General features: G+C 40.2%; 1 protein-coding gene across 2 annotated transcripts in view; it reads right to left on the bottom strand.

The window, feature by feature from the left end:
* The window catches only part of RAPGEF5 (Rap guanine nucleotide exchange factor 5), a 251,137-nt gene that overhangs the window by 101,663 nt on the left and 127,630 nt on the right, over nucleotides 1-21,844 (bottom strand). For both annotated transcript variants that reach the window (XM_064380549.1, XM_012447787.2), the window contains one exon: nucleotides 17,004-17,077. In XM_064380549.1, the coding sequence (XP_064236619.1) occupies nucleotides 17,004-17,077 (74 nt within the window). The remainder of the gene's footprint in view (nucleotides 1-17,003; nucleotides 17,078-21,844) is intronic.

The following is a 21,844-nucleotide window of genomic DNA, read 5'->3' as shown; positions in this document are numbered from 1 at the left end:
AATAATAGGAGGAAAGAGGTGAATCTAAGACTTTGAAATTGAAAAAAAAATTCATTCTAACACACTAATTATGAACTGCTTCTGCTCAAATTCTTTCCAAAATGGTTCATAATGACATACCAAGACCTGATCTAATAAAGAAATCCAAAGTTATACTTGGCAGGAGCAGACAAAACTATGGAATCCAGTCCATAACCTATTGGATTTGAATATACTCTGTAACATGACCAAATACAGCAAAGGGGCTGGCAAAGAATTCAAACTTCATGATCTTAATGGTTTGTGCTAAAGATACCCATGTTGTTGAGTGGGCAGCAGAGAACTGGAACCATCCATGCAAAGCAATGACTAAATCTTTATTCCCAAGGGCCATGGTATCTCTTTATCTATGAAGGAAACAAAACATTTCTGAAGTGGGTCACATCACAGACTCCTAGAGGACAACAAGTGGAATTCCTCCACCAAAGTCAGAGATTTTGACAACATCCCTCACAAGTGATTTTTCAGCTCCTTTCTAAAGTTTCCTTGGACAGGAACCTAAGTTTATCTTAAGACAGTCTGTACCCTGTTGGATAGCCAGGATTGTTGGAAAGTCCCTTATTCTTATCACACTAGACAAAACTCTGTAACCATTTAACTTCAATCCGTGACGACTAGTTTTGCCTTTTAAAGCAATGGAAACGAGGCCTATTCTTTTTCCAATGTGACAATCTTTCAATATATTTAAATACAAATATTTATTATATTCTCCTTTTAATACTCTCCGGATATATATCTGATATGGTTTGGTGGCATCCCCCACCCAAATCTCATCTTGAATTGTAGTTTCCATAATCCCCAAATGTTGTGGGAGGAACGAGGTGGAGGTGATTGAATCATGGGGGCAGGATTTTCCTGCGCTGTTTTTGTGATAGTGATAGGTCTCATGAGATCTGATGGTTTTATAAAGGGGAGCTCCCCTGCACACGTTGTCTTACCGCTGCCATAAAAGACATGTCTTTTCTCTTCCTTTGCCTTTTGCCATGATTGTGAGGCCTCCCTAGCCATGCTGAACTGTGAGTCAATTAAACCTCTTTCCTTTATAAATTACACAATCTCAGGTATGTCTTTATTAGCAGCATAAGAGAAGACTAATACAATATTCCTAGTTCCCTATTTTATTTATTCATTCACTCAACAGAGTGAAGGATTTATTTGAGCAAGAACCTACTATAAGTTCTGAGGATATGGTAGTGAACATAAAAAAACAAAGTTCTGGCCAGGTGCAGTGGCTCACACCCGTAATCCCAGCACTTTGGGAGGCCAAGGAAGGTGGATCACCTGAGGTCAGGAGTTCGACACCAGCCTGGCCAACATGGTAAAACCTGCCTCTACTAAAAATACAAAAAATTAGCCGGGCGTGGTGGTGCACACCTGTAGTCCCAGTTACTCAGGAGGCTGAGGCAGAAGAATCACTTGAACCTGGAAGGCAGAGGTTGCAATGAGCTGAGATCGCACCACTGTATTCCAGCCTGGGCAACAGAGCAAGACTCCGTCTCAAAACAAAAAAAAACAAAGTTCGCCACATCATGGAGCATACATTCATAATGTAACATACCAATAGGAAATATGGAGTGGTAATATATGACAGAAAAAACAATGAAGTAGGGTAAGAGGACAGAGAAATAATTGAAGGCATTATTAAGATAAAAAGATCAAGGAAGGATTTTCTAGTAAAATGACATCTGAATGGTGACCTAAAGGAAATGAGGAGGAGGTGCTGTGGATATCCAGAAGGAAGTGTGTTTCAGGCAGAGGAACAGCAAGTACAGGGGCCCTAAGTCTCAAGTGTGTTTGGCACGCTCATGGATGAGCAGAGAGCGCAGCAGGGCTAGAGGAGAGCCAGAAGCAGCAGACTGGTGACACTGGTTGAGAGGTAATGCAGGAGCCCAACACATAATTTCCTCATAGGCTGTATAAGGAGTTTGGATTCTTTTTCTGAATAAGACAGAAATCCTTTGGAAGGTTTTGAACAGAGAATTAGCAAAACATGATTGACATTTTAGCAGGATCATTGTGTTTTCTGGGTTGGACGTGGGGAAGTAGTTGATGACAGAACACCAGTTAGGAGCCTGGTTTTCACATGAGACATAGCTTGGAAGATGTGCTAGTGGTGAAGATGGTAAATGTGGTTCTAACCAGCAGACAGATTTCAAAGGTAGAGTCAGCAGATTTTGTTGTTTGGGAGTCTCCAAAATATTTGGCTTGAGTAACTGGAAGGATGGAGTCATCACGGGAGATGTGGGGGTTGGTCTGGGAAGGAAAATGGCTATTTGACATCCAAGTGGAGTTGCTGGTTGGAAGTCTGGAGGTTCAGGGGAAGTCCAGGCTCAAGGTATGAATTCAAGAGTCCTCAGAGTGCAGATGGTATTCCTCTGGTTTTACCAATGGAATAGTGTAAATCCAGGAATTAAGTCTAGTGTTTTGATATTGGGAAGATGAAGAGTAATCAATCAGAAAAGGTGACTGAGGAGGAGTGGCTCCAGGAAAAGAATCTGGAGAGTAGTGAAGCTGTCTCAAGAAGGAAGGGGTGAAAAACTCTATCAAATGATGCTGAAATGTCAAACAAGGTGGGCTCAAAATAGCTGACACTGATTTGACAAAAGTAACGGGTAACTTCAAGTGGAGCAATTTCTGTTTGAACCGATAGAGACAAAACCTTTAATAGCATGGGTTCAACAGGAAATAGGACACAATTCTTCCAAAGAGTTTTGTGACAAGAAATGAGGCATTAGCTTAAGAGTGACCTTGAAGAGAGTTTGGGATGCTTATTTACTTAACATGAGGGCTATTCCAGGATATTTACCTTTATTAGAATTCCAGTAGACAGCAAAATTTGATGACATGGGAAGGAGAAAGGGGCATTTTCAAGAGTAATGTTCTTGAGTAGGAAGGAGAAGATAAAGATCTACTCTCAGGAAGAAATACGAATATAAATACTTCATCCACTGAACAGGAGAAACAGTGAAATACAGGGGTAAATACGTGGGTACGTTGGCATATTTGGTGTTAGAAACATGCAGAAATTCTTTTCTGAAGGCTTCTATTTCCCAGAAAAATAAGTAGCAAGTTATTAACTGAAAATAAAAAATTGTGGGGAGCTGCTGCTGGAGGCATAAGAAAAGAAGGCACATTAATAGTCATTTAGGTTGCAGGCACTGGCAAACTATTTTGTAAAGGGCCAGAGAGTAAATATTCTAGGCTTTGTAGGCCACAGGGTCTCTGTTGCAACTGCCCAATTCTGCAAGAGATCATACATAAATGAATGAGCACAGTACGTTCCAATGACATTTTTTAATAAAAACAAGCAGTGGGCTGTGGTTTGTCAACCCCTGGACTAAGAGAAGAGGAAACTGGACAAGAGAAGTAGAATAAAGATTGCCAAGCATTACTAAAGGCCTACCTGATTTTCTTTTTAGATCCTTTTACGCTCCTAGCCATCCTCCTTAGGGCATATTTCTGTTTGTCAGGAGTTTAATGCAGTCCATAATCTGAGACAATGGTAAATATATGGGTCTATCATGAGGATGCTCTTTTAATCTACACTAAGGAGGGTAAAAGAGTTTCAATGGTGTTATAAAATAACTATGAAGGCAGGGAAACGGGGGCAATTTCTACTTACAAATAAACATTCTTTAAATGCTTTGACACTTAAATACATTTCTGTTATCTAGAAAATGCAAGTATGTCAACCAGCAAGAATTTCGTCTCTCTCCTTCCATGTAGTCTGCATAGTGTTTAATATACTGTCTCGCTGGGCGCGGTAGCTCAGGCCTGTAATCTCAGCACTTTGGGAGTCCAAGGCAGGCAGATCATGTGGTCAAGCGTTTGAGACTAGCCTGGCCAACATGGTGAAACCCTGTCTCTACTAAAAATATAAAAAATTAGCTGGGTATGTTGGCGGACACCTGTAATCCCAGCTACTTGGGAGTCTAAGGCAGGAGAATCACTTGAACCCAGTAGGCAGAGGTTGCAGTGAGCCAAGACTGTGCCATTGCACTGTAGCCTGGGCGACAGAGCGAGACTCAGTCTCAAAAATAAATAAATGCATACAATAATAACAGTAATAATATACTGTCCTGCCAGTAGAGGGAGCATGCTAATGACCTTCCAAACTGCCAACTTGGAAACCTGTTCCATAGTTTATTCAGTGGTGTGATGGGCTAGACCTGATCTTGCTCTGCTCCACAGTATGGCCCTCCCATACAAAAGACAGCATGTGGGGACTGGAGGCCCAGGCAGCGGTGGGACACAGATTAGAGTACTGGGCAGCTATAACTCATCACCACGGGGAGCCTGTTCCCTCCTTTCTCCAGCACAGACTCCAAAGCAACTGAGATTAGCTCCCACAGACTCAAACTGGAGATAAAGTCTTCCCTTCTATCTGTAGTTCCCCAAAACAGTGTGTGTGTGTGTGTGTGTGTGTGTGTACGTGTGTGTGTTTAATTAGCTGATTACAGCATCATCAATGAAAGCCTGAAATTAAGTAGAGGAAATTTAAGAGGACTTCACTATTTTTTTGATTTCTGTGTGAATATGATTTTTTAAGTAATTCTAAACATTTTTCACATATGACTAGGGTCCTAAATATAAACTTTTATCTCAGCCAATTGCAGTGGCACATGCCTATAATCCCTGTGTTTTGTGAGGCCAAAGCAGGAGGATCGCTTGAGCCCAGGAGTTAGAGGCTACAGTGAGCTACGATCACGCCAATGCACTCCAGCCTAGACAAAAGAGTAAGACCCTCCCTCTCTCTATAAATAATAATAAATAAATCCATAAATAAAATAAGCTTTCCTTTCAGGAAGAAACATTTTTATTACAACCATATACTTGGGCCCACAAAGGAAATATGTATTTTAAAGGCAAAATTTTCTTACTTTTTAAACTGGGCTTCAGACTAATGTATTTCTTTAATTCCATATCTTATAATTAAAGAGAGAACATTACTGTTTTGATTTTCTGGTTTTAAAATAACTTCTAGATGCATTTTCACAGATAATCCTATAGCACTCCTTACATAACAACTATCAAAAAAGGCTTTCAAGGAGGTTATGAATGCTTCTTCATTCACTGGGAGACTTTAAGCCCATATATCCTAGATGATTTATAAGGCAGTGCTATGTGGAAGCATCTTGCCAAACCAGATGTTCCTCAGGGTTCCTTTCTGAGCTCCATAATTTAGTGATTTAATTCAAGAAACCCATGAATTTATTAATATATTTTGGGAGCTTTGTTGTGGCAGAAAAAGCAAGATAACTAACAGCCCTTGATCTAGACCTTCACATCCCTGGTCTATTTAATTTATCTACATAAAATTAATTATAAACAGTTTACCTAACACTGCTAAGCCAGAAAAAAAATAAAAGATTAATGTGTAACTGTCAGAAGAGTTATTTAAGAGCTAGCTCAAGGTCTGTTTAGAAAAAAAGTCTCCATAATGTATAATTAAAGCTATTCACGTGATTTTCAGCATTTGAGAAGAGAAATGTTATGAATGTAAATGAAAAGCCTGTTTCCTTTACAAATAGAGTCACAAAAATGTTGAGTCCATCCCCTCAATGGTAGAATGAAGTGGACAAGATGCCCGTAGGAAAGGCCACATGGATGATAGATAAGCATGTTACTGTGGCAAAAGCATAGTTCTTTTATTAAAACATTCTCTGCATTATCGTAACTTTAACAACCACCTTTTCTAAAACACCTAGGTAAAAATTGCTTATCAAGGTCAGGGAAACCAGGAGGGAAACCAACTTTCATGAAAGCACTTTTGCAATAACAGAATGCTATTCAGTTCAAATTCAGGGTGCTTAGATAAATACTTATTAATTACTATGTAATATCTTAATTTCATAAAAAATTAATCCTGGAATAAAGTTCATATAATATTTTAGCTATTTTAAACAGAAATATAAATGACAGAATAAAACACTGATAAGCTCAGATGATATATTATTCAATTGTATGCACCTTATTTTCAAAACAGAAAACATTAAGAATTCTTTTCCAGGAAAATTCAGAAGACAGTTCATAGTCAAAAAGTAATAATAATTTTAGGACAACAAATATTCATTTTCTCAAATTTCTTCAGATAAAAAAGTAACACTATGAAAAAGCTCTCCCTATTAGTGATAGAAGAATGTGTCCCTTGAGAATTGGGAAAAGAACTACGAAGCATCCACATTGAGAAACGCACCTAATGGAAAGTGTGACGGTCAAGGCGGGTGAGGAATCCCTATGGAGTTAGTGGTATGGGCCTCGAACACCCTGCTGGGGCATCATAAATCCTTAGAAATCATTTCATAATTCCTAGCTCCTCACTGTCCAGGCAAGACAATGGATGTTCAGTTTCTCTGGCCCTACTCTTTTGTAGAATTCCTTGTGTTAAAACAGCACCTTTGTATGGGATGGACAGACCCATCCCAAATAAATACTATGTAACACTGCATCTTGTCAGAGCATGCTGAGAGCCGGGAATAAGGCAGAAACCATACTTACATGGAATTTATGCTGTTATTTCCCTCAAATACTTTCTTAATCTTTTGTATTTAGAAAATTATCCCTTCTGATTAAAATCAAAATGCAGAGTTATAAATTTACATAATATATAGTATTATTAATTTATATAATTGATAAAGTAAGGGGTTCATTCCTTTCACATACTTGATTCCTTGAACTTTCAGACTAAAGTAGGGGGCCACCAATATTTTCTCTTATTTTGACTAAGAGAAATTACAGCTCAGACTTGTATACATTCTTGACCACACTGGTAAACAGGGTAGCAGGGGTACCAAGATGGCCGAGAGAAGCCAGCACCGGAATGCAGCTCCCAGCAAATGAGACTCAGAGGGCTAGAGGACTTCACGATTCCAAACAAGGTGCTGGATTAGTTTCTGTGGGACTGATAGGGCACTGAATTTAGGCCCAGGGAAGGAGCTGCAGGGTAACAGACGCCCAGGGGGGCAAATCAGGACGGGGTGGGGGGTGGGGGGCGGGGGGCGTGTCCCCACCTGAAACGTGCAGCCAGTTCGGAGGGTAATCCCCTCGGTGTTCCATTTCGGATCCTGTGCTTACCTCATCTCTCCTGCAACCTACGGTTCACGAGAGCCCTGCCAAACAGTGGGGCACCGTGGGTAGTCGATGCAAATCTGAGCAGCAGTTACCACCGGGCACAAGTTGTAGCACTGACCGGGCGGGAGTTTGGACTAAGCCAGCTGGAGGGACGTCCCACGGAGGGAGGCAGAGTTGAAAGCAGGGAAACAGACCATAAGGCCTGGCAGGTCCCACCTCCACAGAATTAAAACTGCAGCCCTTGCTAGAGAGCTTGGCAGCAAATACGTCAGCTTGACCCCAACCAGGAAGATCCAGCTGGGGAAGGCGAGATGCCATTGGGAAGGCGAGATGCCATTGGGAAGGCGAGGCCAATCTCACCTGCAAACAAACTCCAGGAAGGACCACCCACCCAACAACCTGACTGAACCCGAGAAAGCCCAGCAACGCCCTCTACAGGCCAAAAAAGATACAGCTCCAACCTCAACAGAAAAAATGTCCACTCAGAGACTTCTGAAATCACCAACTTCAAAGATTAAAGGGAGATAAAGCCACGAAGATGGGAAAAAGCCAGCACAAAAAGGATGAAACCATCAAAGAACAGAACATCTCTTCTCCCAGGGATCACAACTCCTCACATCAAGGGAACAAAAAAAGACAGAGAATGAATCTGACGAATTGACAGAAGCAGGCTTCAGAAGATGGGTAATAATAAACTTCTCTGAGTTAAAAGACCATGTTCTAACCCAATGCAAAGAAACTAAGAACCTTGAAAAAAGGTTAGACAAAATGCTAACTAGAATAACCAGCTAAGAGAAGAATATAAACGACTTAATGGAGCTGAAAAACACAGAATGAGAACTTCGCGAGGCATACACAAGTTTCAACAGCTGAACCGATCAAGCAGAAGAAAGGATATCAGAGATGGAAGATCAAATCAATGAAATAAAACAAGGCAAGATTAGAGAAAAAAGAACGAAAAATGAACGAAGCCTCCAAGAACTATGGGATTATGTGAAAAGACCTAATCTATGCTTGATAGTGTACCTGAATGTAATGAGGAGAATGAATCCAAGTTGGAAAACACTCTTCAAGATATTATCCAAGAGAACTTTCCCAACCTAACAAGGCAGGCCAACATCTAAATCCAGGAAATACAGAGAACACCACAAAGACATTCCTCAAGAAGAGTAACTCCAAGGCACATAGTTGTCAGATTCCCCAGGGTTGAAATGAAGGAAAAAATCCTAAGGGCAGCCAGAGAGAAAGGTCAAGTCATCCACAAAGGAAAGACCATCAGACTCACAGCGGATCTCTTGGCAGAAACCCTACAACGTAGAAGGGAGTGGGGCCAACATTCAACATCCTTAAAGAAAAGAACTTTCAACCCAGAATTTCATATCCAGCCAAACTAAGCTTCATAAGTGAAGGAGAAATAAAATCCTTTACAGACAAGCAATTGCTGAGATAGTTCATCGCTACAAGACCTGCCTTACAGGAGCTACTGAAGGAAGTACTAAACAGGGAAAGGAACAACCAGTATCAGCCACTGCAAAAACGTACCAAATGGTAAAGAACAACAATGCAACAAAGGAGCCACGCCAATTAATGGGCAAAACAACCAGCCAGTAACAAAATGGCAGGATCAAATTCAAACATAACAATATCAATGTTGAATGTAAATGGCCTAAACGCCCCAATCAAAAGACACAAACTGGTAAACTGGATAAAACGTCAAGACCCAGGCTGGGCACGGTGGCTCACGCCTATAATCCCAGCACTTTGGGAGGCTGAGGCAGGTGGATCATGAGATCAAGAGATCGAGACCATCCTGGTCAACATGGTGAAATCCCATCTCTACTAAAAATACAAAAATTAGCTGGGCATGGCGGTGTGCACCTGTAGTCCCAGCTACTCGGTAGGCTGAGGCCAGAGAATTGCTTGAACCCAGGAGGCGGAGGTTGCCGTGAGCCAAGATTGCACCATTGCACTCCAGCCTGGGTAACAAGAGCGAAACTCCATCTCAAAAAAAAAAAAAAAAAAAAAGTTAAAACCCATTGCTGTGCTGTATTCAGGAGACCCATCTCACATGCAAAGACTCACATAGATGCAAAATAAAGGGACGAAAGAAGATTTATCAAGCAAATGGAGAGCAAAAAAAAGTAGGGGTAGCAATCCTAGTGTCTGATAAAATGGACTTAAAACCAACAAAGATCAAAAGAGACAAAGAAGGGCATTATATAATGGTAAAAGGAACAATGCAACAAGAAGAGCTAACTATCCTAAATATTTATGCACCCAATGCAGGAGCACCCAGATACATAAAGCAAGTTCTTAAAGACCTACAAAGAGACATAGACTCCCACACAATAATAGTGGGAGATTTTAACACTCCACTGACAATATTGGACAGATCAAGGAGACAGAAAGTCAACAAGGATATCCAGGACTTGAACGCAGATTTGGACCAAGCAGATCTAATAGACATTTACAGGGCACTCCACCCGAAATCCATAGAATACACATTCTTCTCAGCACCACACTGCACTTACTCTAAAATTGACCACATAATTGGAAGTAAATTACTCCTCAGCAAATGCAAAAGAATGGAAATCATAACAAACAGTCTCTCAGACTACAGCGCAATCAAATTAGAACTCAGGATTAAAAAAGCACTCAAAACCACACAATCACATGGAAACTGAACAACTTGCTCCTGAATGACAAATGGATAAACAATGAAATGAAGGCAGAAATAAAAATGTTCTTTGAAACTGAAAAGAATGAAGACTCAACATACCAGATCCTATGGGACACATTTAAAGCAATGTCTAGAGGGAAATTTATAGCAATAAATGCCCACATGAGAAACAAGGGAAGATCTAAAATTGACACCCTATTGTCAAAATGAAAGAGCTAGAGGAGGAAGATCAAAAAAACTCAAAAGGAAGCAGAAGACAAGAAATAACTAAGATCAGAGCAGAACTGAAGGAGATAGAGACACAAAAAAACCTGTCAAAAAAATCAATAAATCCAGGAGCTGGTTTTTTGAAAATATCAACAAAATAGACAGACCGCTAGCTAGACTAATAAAAAAGAAAAGAGAGAATAATTGAATAGATACAATAAAAAAAGATAAAGGGGCGATCACCACCGATTCCTCAGAAATAAAAACTACCATCAGAGAATACTACAAATGGCTCTATGCACATAAACCAGCAAATCTGGAAGAAATGGATAAATTCCTGGACACTTGCACACTCCCAAGACTAAGCCAAGAAGAAACTGAAACCCTGAATAGACCAATAACAAGGTCTGAAGTCAAGGCAGCAATTAGCCTACCAACCAAAATAAGTCCAGGTCCAGACGGGTTCACAGCCAAATTCTACGAGACATACAAAGAAGAGCTGGTACCATTCCTGTTGAAACTATCCCAAACAATACAAAAAGAGGGAATCCTCTCTAACTCTTTCTATGAGACCAACATCATCCTGATACCAAAATCTGGCAGAGACACAACTAAAATAGAAAACTACAGTCTATGATGAACATTGATGCAAAAATCTTCAATAAAATACTGGCAAACCGAATCCAACAGCACATCAAAAAGCTTACCCACCACAATCAAGTAGGCTTCATCCCGGGAATGCAAGGCTGATTCATCATATGCAAATCTATAAACATAATTCACCACATAAACAGAATCAAGACGAAAACCACATGATTATGTCAATAGATGCAGAGAAGGTCTCTGACAAAATGCAACAGCGCTTCATGCTAAAACTCTGAATAAACTAGGTATCAACAGAACGTATCTCAAAACGATAAAAGCTATTTATGACACACCCACAGCCAATGTCATACTGAATGGGCAAAAATTAGAAGCAATCCCTTTAAAAACTGGCACTAGACAAGGATGCCCTCTCTCACCACTCCTATTCAATATAGTATTGAAAGTTCTAGCCAGAGCAATTAGGCAAGAAAAAGAAATAAAGTGCATTCAATTAGGAAAAGAAGAAGTCAAATTGTCCCTATTTGCAGACGACATAATCGTGTATTTAGAAGACCCTATCATCTCAGCCCAAAACCTCCTTAAGCTGATAAGCAACTTCGCAAAGTCTCAGGATACAAAATCAATGTGCAGAAATCACAAGCATTCCTTTACACCAATAACAGACAAACAGAGAGCCAAATCATGAGCGAACTCCCATTTACAATTGCTACAAAGAGAATAAAATACCTAGGAATACAACTAACAAAGGAGGTAAAAGATCTCTTCAAGGAGAACTACAAACCACTGATCAAGGAAATACGAGAGGACACAAACAGATGGGAAAACATTCCATGCTCATGGTTAGGAAGAATCAATATGGTGAAAATGGCCATACTGCCCAAAGTAATTTATAGATTCAATGCTATCCCCATCAAGCTACCATTGACCTTCTTCACAGAACTGGAAAAAACCACTTTAAATTTCATATGGAACCAAAAGAGAGCCCGCATAGCCAAGACAATCCTAAGCAAAAAGAACAAAGCTGGAGGTATCAGGCTACCTGACTTCAAACTATACTTCAAGGCTACAGTAATCAAAACAGCATGGTATTGGTACCAAAACAGAGATATAGACCAATGGAACAGAACAGAGGCTTTGGAAGCAATGCCACACATCTACAACCATCTGATCTTTGACAAACCTGACAGAAACAAGCAATGGGGAAAGGATTCCCTGTTTAATAAATGGTGTTGGGAAAACTGGCTAGCCACGTGCAGAAAGCAGAAACTGGACCCCTTCCTGACACCTTATACTAAAATTAACTTCAGATGGATTAAAGATTTAAACATAAGAACTAACACCATAAAAACCCTAGAAGAAAACCTAGGCAAAACCATTCAGGACGTAGGCACAGGCAAGGACATCATGACTAAAACACCAAAAGCAATGGCAACAAAAGCCAAAATAGACAAATGGGACCTAATCAAACTCCACAGCTTCTGCACAGCAAAAGAAACAAGTCATTAGAGTGAATCGGCAACCAACAGAATGGGAAAAAATTTTTGCAGCTTACCCATCTGACAAAGGGCTGATACCCAGAATTTACAAAGAACTAAAACAGATTTACAAGAAAAAAACAAACAAGCCCATTCAAAAGTGGGCAAAGGATATGAACAGACACTTTACAAAAGAAGACATACATGAGGCCAACAAACATATGAAAAAATGCTCATCATCACTGGTCATTAGAGAAATGCAAACCAAAACTACATTGAGATACCATCTCATGCCAGTTAGAAGGGCGGTCATTAAAAAATCTGGAGACAACAGATGCTGCAGAGGATGTGGAGAAATCGGAACACTTTTACACTGTTGGTGGGAGTGTAACTTAGTCCAACAACTGTGGAAGACAGTGTGGCGATTCCTCAAGGATCTAGAAATAGAAATTCCATTTGACCCAGCAATCCCATTACCGGGTATATACCCAAAGGATTATAAATCATTCTATCATAAAGACACATGTACACATATGCTTATTTCGGCGCTGTTTATGATAGCAAAGACCTAGAACCAACCCAAATGCCCATCCATGATAGACTGGACAAAAAAAATGTGGCATGTATACACTATGGAATGTTATGCAGCCATAAAAAACGATGAGTTTGTGTCCTTTGTAGAGACATGGATGAACCTAGACACCATTATTCTCAGCAAACTGACACAAGAACAGAAAACCAAACACCGTATGTTTTCACCCATAGGTGGGTGATGAACAATGAGAACACCTGGGCACAGGGAAGGGAACAACATTCACAGAGCTAGGTGATGGGGTGGAGAGTAGGGAAGGGGGGATGGTGGGGGGGGCAGCAGGGAGGATAGGGAGGGATAACACTGGGAGAAATGCCTGATGTAGGTGACGGTGTGTGTTTGGGGCGGGGGGCGGGGATGGAGACAGCCAACCACTATGGCATGTATGTACCTATGCAATAATCCTGCAGGATGCAGGATGTGCACATGTACCCCAGAGCCCAAATACAATAAAAAAAAAAGGGTAGCAAAGTTAAAAAAAAAAAACTAAAAAGTTAAAAAAGAGAGTAAGCAAACTCAAATAATATCAAACATAAAACATTTAACAGGATAGTCAACTTTCTTTGACAGTCTTAAATAAGAACTTTCTTTAGTATATATATTTTTAAAAGTTATACTCTACGATAAATTAGTTACCAAATATTTAGCAGTTAATTTGCTTAATTAACAATCATTATCACTTAATAATGAAATGATTGATTCAATTGGAGGATCCAAGACAATGAAAACAGTCACTGAATCCAGTGGCCAATGGCTAATGGAATCAAAGCAAGAATTTCCAAAGTTCAACACATTAATTGCTCAAGGTCAAGTGTGGTGGCTCATGCCTGTAATCTCAGTACCTTCGGAGACTGAGGTGGGCAGACTGCTGGAGCCCAGGAGTTTGAGGCCAGCCTGGGCAACATGGCAAAACCCTGTCTCTACAAAAATTCCAAAAAATTAGCCGGATATGGTGGTGTGCACCTGTTGTCTCAGCTACTCAAGAGGCTGAGGTGGGAGGATCACCTGAGTCCAGGAAGTTGGGGCTGCAGTGAGCCATGATCATATCAATGCATTCCAGCCTAGGTGACAGAGTGAGGCCCTGTGTCAATCAATCAACCAATCAATCAGTCAATTAATAACTAATTGAAAATCTCATGAGAACTCAAGCTAGAACCAGCAAATTTTCAGTACATTTTGACAAAGATTCTTAAATCCTTTTGTCCTATAATAAAGGGACTAGAATATTTTGTGTCTGTGAAGATACCATATGGGAGACAGTAATGCTGCATCTTGGCCCAGTTAGATACTTTAAATATTCCAACCAAAAAGGAATGAGAGAGATGATCAGAGTGACAATAAATGACAGAGGCTGACTTTGTTGGGTGCTTACTGTGTGTCAGGCACTGTTCTTTTTTGTTTTTGTAGGGTTTTTTTTTTTTTTTTTTTGAGACAGAGTCTTGCTCTGTCTTCAGGCTCTAGGCAAGAGCGTGGTGCCGCGATCTTGGCTCACTGCAACCTCCGCCTTCCAGGTTCAAGCAATTCTCCTGCCTCAGCCTCCTAAGTAGCTGGGACTACAGGCATGAGCCACCACACCCAGCTAATTTTTTTTTTGTATTTTTAGTAGAGACGGGGTTTCACCATGTTCAGCAGGATAGTCTCAATCTCTTGACCTCGTGATCCACCCACCTCAGGCTCCGAAAGTGCTGGGATTACAGGCATGAGCCACCGTGCCCAGCCCGGGCACTGTTCTAATTGCTTCACATGTAGTTGTTTAATCTTCAAAACAATCTAAAATTATTTCCATTTTACAGAGGTTAGAAAGGCAGTTTGCACAGGGGTTTAAAGCAAAGACATCAGAACCAGACTGCCCTGGTCTGAGACCTGGCCTGGTCCCTTACCAGCACATCTATAAAGTGGTAGTGATTATACTACCTACCTTGGAGGGTTTGCTGTGAGGTTTAAATACATTAATAAAAACAAAGAGCCTTAAGTGCCTAATATATATGAAGTACTGCCCAAGTGTTAGCTCCCAGTATTATTACAGGAAAGGAGGATAGGAGCACAAGAGTGTTAACTTGCCCAAGGTTACTGTGGCAGAGTCAGGAAAGGAACCCAGGCAGTCTGGCCCCAGAGGCAGCGCCTCTAGTCTTTACATTATGCTGCCCAACATTTACTGAAACTCTCCTATGTGCCAGGATTGCAGGGAGTGTTTTATGTTGCTTCATTTCAGCCTCATGACAAGCTTATAATATCTCTATTTTGTACAGAGGAAAACCATGCATGCTAGGTATTGTCTAGCATAGTGGGGACGTCATGGGGACAAAGACTTAGGTGCCTTACAGGAACTTCCAGGTTTACAGCTACTAAGGAACATCCCTTAAGGAAGAAGGGCTGGGATGTAAACCCAACTCTAAATGCTCTCTTCACTCCACTCACAAGTGACAGCATTAACACAGGGAGTTTCTTAAGCAGAAAAGGTATATTTAGTGAGAGTATGAAGAATGCAGCCAATATGTGAGAAAAGATGAGAGATCTGCGGTAGATGGGAAGCCCGTGTACCACGAGGCCAAGTCTCTCTGGGGTTAGTGACCATCTTAACCCTTTATAGACCCAACGTTTTCAGCAACCTAGAGGCATTTTCCCTCAGTAACATATTTCATCATGTATGGGGAAGAAGGAATCGGAATCCACTTAACTTAAAATATGTTTTGGAATGAAGATTGAAGTAATCTGAAATACTGCGAAGATTGGCAAATAGGTGCTCAAGCCATTATACGATCAAATAAGTTGTACATGTAAATTACACACGTATGTACACACCAATGAGCATACATTTTTATTTCTAATTCTGCCTACTTATCTGATGGCAAAATTCTAAGTTTTCTTGAAGTTTACCTCACATGACTTGAACTACTTATTCTATCCAGAGAATTTATATAGATGGGCCTGCAGAATTAAGCCAATAAAACTGGTGTTTCCACTATGGTAGCAGTTCAAGCCTTCTTACACACACCAGAAGAGGTGACAACTGCCTTCCTTCCTACCCAGCTTAGGCCTATAACACTCAATATTATTTTTTTTTTTTTGAGACGGAGTCTCAATCTATCGCCCAGGCTAGAGTGCAAAGGCGCGATCTCGGCTCACTGCAACCTCTGCCGCCCAGGTTCAAGCAATTCTCCTGCCTCAGCCTCCCAGGTAGCTGGGATTACAAGTGCCTGCCACCGTACCTGGCCATGATGCCATGCTGGTGAACTTGATTCGAATTTCAAACCTAAGGAGAATCTGTTCCTGATCTAATTATCAACTACTGGTTTCATGATTTCATTCCTCTGTAGGTCCTGTAGAAATATAGTTACATAACCACTGCTGAATAAAAATCACAAAATATACTGTGAGGTCTGTGTATCCTTTTTGAGAAATAAAATTGCATTCAAAGAAGACATTTACACATAGAATAAGTTCAGAACAAATAAAGAATAACAGTAGAAACAGTAGAAATAACTAGTGAGACAAGGGTTTCAAATGTAGAAACCTGTCTTCAGGCTCTAGGCAAGGATGTGGAGAAATGTTTCAAATGTAGAAACCCTTGTCTCACTAGTAATTTAAGGATTTAAGAAATCTTGGAGAAAGTGGTAAATACACTGAGCAGGGGAATCCCTGCACCAGTTTGCTTGGAAGCCTGCAGTATAATTTCAGTATGAACTTGAGGACTGCTGCATGTTTAATATTACCATAGCAAAACAATGTGACTTTCTTAAAACATTACAGTCTCTGCAATCTTCATTGAAAAAATTAATGTGATTCTTCTGACCAGAATCAACAGATTTGGAAACCTTAAAGGTAAAGTGAGATGAGTCAACTAGGCTAAGTCGGAATTTTTTAATGCTCCACTGTTATCTAAAGTTAATAGCTGTCAGCACTAGGGTATCCAAGGTTTTTATGCTGCAATAGTATTTGGAGGTAGGTTGCAACCAAAAGCATATTCATGCCATGATTTAGCTACTAGGAGGTAGCACAGAACCTCTGGCAGGTTTGTGCTGTTAGCTGGCTCATTCTCCACTGCCTTCTTCAGGGCAACGTCTGCCCTTCACTCATTTCCCTTGCTTTCTCTCTTTCTTCACTTTGCCCAGTAAAGTGTGTTTATCTGATTCTCTCCTATGAATCAAATTATAAATATAATTATCAATTTAGGACCCTTCGTGTGAAATACCTTTATATCAAAACTGCTCACTTTATTCCCAGAACTGTGGCTATTTACAAAACATAAAAGGTAAAAGCTGAACACCTGTACTGTCTCACCACCCTTAACACAGAAGGGGATGATGAGGGGCTGTCACAGAATTGATCATACCTGAGAATCTGGAACACTTTCAGCTTCTGTTACAGCTACGTGTTTGTCATTGTTTTCTTCATCTTGTTCAATTGCTTAAAAAAAAAAAAAGAACACTATTAAACAAATATATCATCATACAAAAAATGTTTCAGATAATTTTCTCGCAGATTGCAATTCAGCAGAAAAAAAGATTCATAAAATGTTAATATTGGCATTATATTTTTGTTAATCAAATGCAAAGTTAGCTAATAGCACTGGGTACTTCTCATGCATATTATCTCATGTATTAAATTAATGGCAGTGAGAAAATTCAATCTTAATTCTGTTCTTCACCTAAACCCATCCAGACATCATCGTATCAGTATTGTGCTTTACCAAAAGGGCAGATGGGGGTTTAAGATGAAGACTTCTGTTCATTTCATGTGAGAACAGCCATAGATATAATTTTAATGTGGTTTTCTGGCTGGCAGTTTAAATGTCATATAATAAAGGAAGCACAGTATTTTATATCTGGGTTGCTCAGTGCATTGTTACCACAAAATTCCGTACTGTGGAGTCTTGCACCCATCTCTCCTTCCCAGCATCTCCCTATTTAAGCCCTTATCACCCTTTCTTCGTTGGTACAATGACCTCTTACACAAAGCCCCTGACTCCAGCCTCTCATTAATCCAATCCAGCTTGGGCACAATGCTAAAATAATCAGTCTCAAAAAATGTAGAAACAACAAGTGCCAGACTTTGGCTTATGTATTGCTTATCTGATGGCATCTGAACTCCTGCTCATCATTGAAGGGCTTCTCTGAACTCTCTAGCTTCCTCCAAATGTCCAACTTCACACTGACATTCAACACCAAAATGTATTTTCCATAACTCTGACTCATGCATAATAGTTGGATTACTTTTCTCTTTATACAACCTGTTCTTTTGTTTTAAAATTTTTTATGGAGCACCTATTATGTCCCTAGCAGGAGACGTGACATTCAACAAGCCTGGAGAGAGTAGAAACCAAAATAAATTCAGATTTAAGCCTAGGAACATGGAGAGCCAGAAAGGAATTTTAAACTGGGAAGTGCATGATTTGATACATTTATTTTCAAAAGTTCTTTTTTGCTTCTTTGTGGAGAACAGACTTGAGGGAAAGAAGAGCGGAAGCAGGGAGACCAGTTAAGTGACTACTGCTATAATCTTGCCTGCAGATGACAATGGCTCAGACCAGGGAAGTGGCAATGGCAGGAGAAACATGGAACACTGGAGCTGTATTTTTTAGACAAAATAGACACACCTTGCCAAAGAATTGAATATGGAAAGAGAAAAAAGAGGAGATGAAGGAGAAGCAATCAAGGATGACTCCTAAATAGTTATTCCTTGTATCCACTACGTCACTTATCCTTTTTGCCCTCCCCATCAAAAGCAGGCCAAAGCACACCAACCCTGGCTGACAGCGAGGTCACCCACTGTACTTATGGACTCAGTTTGCATTGTTCTGTGTACTTTTTTTTTTTTTTTTTTTGAGATGGAGTCTCCCTCTTTCTGCCCAGGCTGGAGTGCAGTGGTGCAGTCTGGCTCACTGCAACCTCTTCCTCCCGGGTTCAAGTGATTCTCCTGAGTAGCTGGGATTACAGGCACATACCATCACACCCAGTAATTTTTGTATTTTTAGTAGAGATGGGGTTTCGTCATGTTGGCCAGGCTGGTTTCGAACTCCTGTCCTCAAGTGATCTGCCTGCGTTGGCCTCCCAAAGTGTTGGGATTATAGGCATGAGCCACCGCGCCCAGCCTGTGTACTTTTAAATATTGTGCTCTCTGCTCTGTATTTTTAAAAATATCATTTCATGTACCTTTTGCTTTTTATGCCTTTCATGCCTGCTGTGTGGTGCCCACCATGGAGCCCACCTACAATGCCATGCATACAGTAGGGCCCTGCAAATGCTAAGTGGCATGAACAATGTATCCCCAAGTGATCAAAACGGCACTGCTTGACTATGCCCACTTATATAATAAGCTACTCCTTTTGTAACTATTTATGAAAGAAGAAAAGAGAGAAATTCTTCTGTTCACTCTTTGGATAACTAGGATAACTCTGACCACCTGGGCATCTAAAGGCAAGGTAGGAAGAGTTGAAATGGGTAGAGGCTTTTCTTCTATTTTTCAGAGAAAAGTCCCATTCATGCTTGTTCAAAGGGGTCCCCTGTTGCTACTGTTGCCCCGCTAGGGGGAAACTTAAGAACAAAGAAAAACATTTGTGTTTTCTCTGAAAAACTAGAGGCAAGAATACAAAGGGAAAAATAAAACACAGAATAACATCCTAAATTCCACTTAAAAATGCAATGGGCTATAGAAGTAAGGAACTTCACTTAACTAATTGAAATAATAGAAGAAGTCTTTCCTCATTCTGGAATGCAGAGTAATTTTCTTGGAGGGCAAGCTAAGCATATAGCAATGCAAAATAACTTCCCATGAAAAGCAATCATACTTTGGCACTTCATTTGAGCTTTATTTGTATTTTTTCTCTTTAAAGTGCTAATTTTAATAAAAATGAAGAAAATTAAGTGTTGGACTATTTTAGCCTACTGAATTCATAGTTTTGGTTTTAAACAACAATGCTCTAGGGTATAGGCATTTCTTTTTCTTACCTTATTATACTAGAACACAGAACATGCAGGACACTAAATGATAATTTCAGATTGAGAGTTAACACCTTTTTTTTTTTTTTTGAGGCAGGGTCTCCCTCTGTTGCCCAGGCTGGAGTGCAGTTGTACAACCACGCCTCACTGCAACCTTGACTTCTTGGGCTCAAGCGATCCTCCTGTCTCAGCCTCCCAAAGTGCTGAAAGTATAGGTGTGAGCCACCTCACCTGGCCTCACACTACTTTTTAGGATTTAGGAATAATTCTTAATACATAGAAATACAATAAAGGAGGAATAGATGAACATAAAAACAAACCTAAGATAAAATGCCAGTCCTGTATTTTTCTAGCTTATCTCCAACAACAATGCTACATTTATTGTCACATCTTTAAAGACCGCAAAATCAGTTGCTTAGCATTATGCCAAAAGAACAGAGTGAGAATTAGAAACACGAGCAAGTTAAGGGACTTGGTAAAGCTAACTCTGTAAACTAATCTGCATAATGGAGAAACTCTCAAAGTTCTGCTGGACTCAACCTCAACCCCTTAATGACAGAGAGAAGACAGCGAAAATAGCATTATTTTCCTGAAAAAAAAATTATAATTCCAAGAATGCATCTGAAGAGCAAAAGTGTATTTATCCTGGCTAAGGATTTATGATTATCCCATGAAGTTGCATGCATAAAATACACACAGTCCCCTAAAAGGGAGAGCTCTGTGGACCCTTTAATGCATAGATTAATGTCAAGAAATAAATGAAGACACAATCAGTGGTGTGGCTCATGTGGTAGAAAAAGGAGGAAGGAGTTATTTAGATTTTTCAGTTCAATTTTTCTTTTATCTGATCAGAATAAGAGTTGGTTGGGGAAAATTTCCTATGCAAATATTGATTCTGGGACAGTTCCCTCCAGCGAAACACGTACACAGGAATGACAGCTTCTGGGACTGAGGGAGGCTAGGAGCCTCATTCTCTGCCAACACAAACCATCTCCTTATCTCTCAACACACAGAGTCTAAAAGCAAGTAAAGGCCTTTGAAAATAACTTACCATAACAAAAGACACAAGTGCAAGATCTAAAGCATATACTTTGAGTGGTGAGCACCAGAGCCCGCAGGAGAACTAAGCATGCATGTGAATTAATTAACACTGATTGGGTAGGAGTACCTAGTTTAAACGTATCTATTTGTAAATTAGCCAAGAGGGATTCAAGGTGAACACAGTTGAAAGCGTCCAAGGATTTTGGATTTAACTTGATATTGCTTTCTTGTTGCCTTGGGGACAAAACAGGTTTTCTCTCTCTAGGACTTACTAGGATGGGTGCTAAAAAACAAACAACAACCAAAAAAAACCAACAACTCTGTGAATAACTCTACTACTAATAATACTTAAACACGAAGGGGACTGCTGTCCTTTCTAAATGATGCTTATTTAACTTCTGCTGATCAATTTTGTAAAGGTAAGAGCCCCACTAACAAGAAAACGTTAAATACACAATGACTGTCGTTTGCTGACTCTCATCAGGACCATTCTTTAAAAAATCAACCAACCCATTTCTTTAAAAAAATCTTACAATGGCCGGGTACAGTGGCTCACGCCTGTAATCCCAGCACTTTGGAAGGCTGAGGCGGGTGGATCACAAGGTCAGGAGTTTGAGACCAGCCTGATCAACATGGTGAAACCCCGTCTCTACTAAAAATACAAAAATTAGTCAGGCAGGGTGGCACATACCTATAATCCCAGCTATTCAGGAGGCTGATGCAGAAGAATCACTTGAACCCAGGAGTTGGAGATGGCAGTGAGCTGAGATTTTGCACCACTGCACTCCTGGGCAACAGAGTGAGACTCCATCTCAAAAAAAAAAAAATTCTTACAAACCAACCACAGAGATGACTACAGATAGAAACTGAACATTTCAAGACTCAATGTGAGAAATCAGCAAGCAGTTAAGAAAAATAACGTACTAGGTATTTTTGCCAAGAACTAAAGTTTTGGCAATAATATAATCTTTCACCTGTGTAGCATTTTTACAGAAAGAAAACTCTTTCATGAAGGGTCTCATCTGACGTTCAACCTGAAATGCTGGGCAGGTAAAATCATCCCCCATTTTACAGATGAGGAAACTGAGACTAGCGCGGTGAAGTAACCTGCCTTAGGCCTCACACGTAAACTGTACGTGTCGGTGACAGTTCATCACCGCCTCAGTCAAGGATGGAACAGAACAGGGCTGGTCAA

Source organism: Aotus nancymaae, unplaced genomic scaffold, assembly GCF_030222135.1.
Source record: "Aotus nancymaae isolate 86718 unplaced genomic scaffold, 86718_ANA_hifiasm-v0.15.2.pri h1tg000025l, whole genome shotgun sequence".
Classification (NCBI taxonomy): Eukaryota; Metazoa; Chordata; class Mammalia; order Primates; family Aotidae; genus Aotus; species Aotus nancymaae.
Note: the sequence above shows the minus strand (reverse complement) of the source record. Positions and strands in the feature narration are given on the sequence as shown.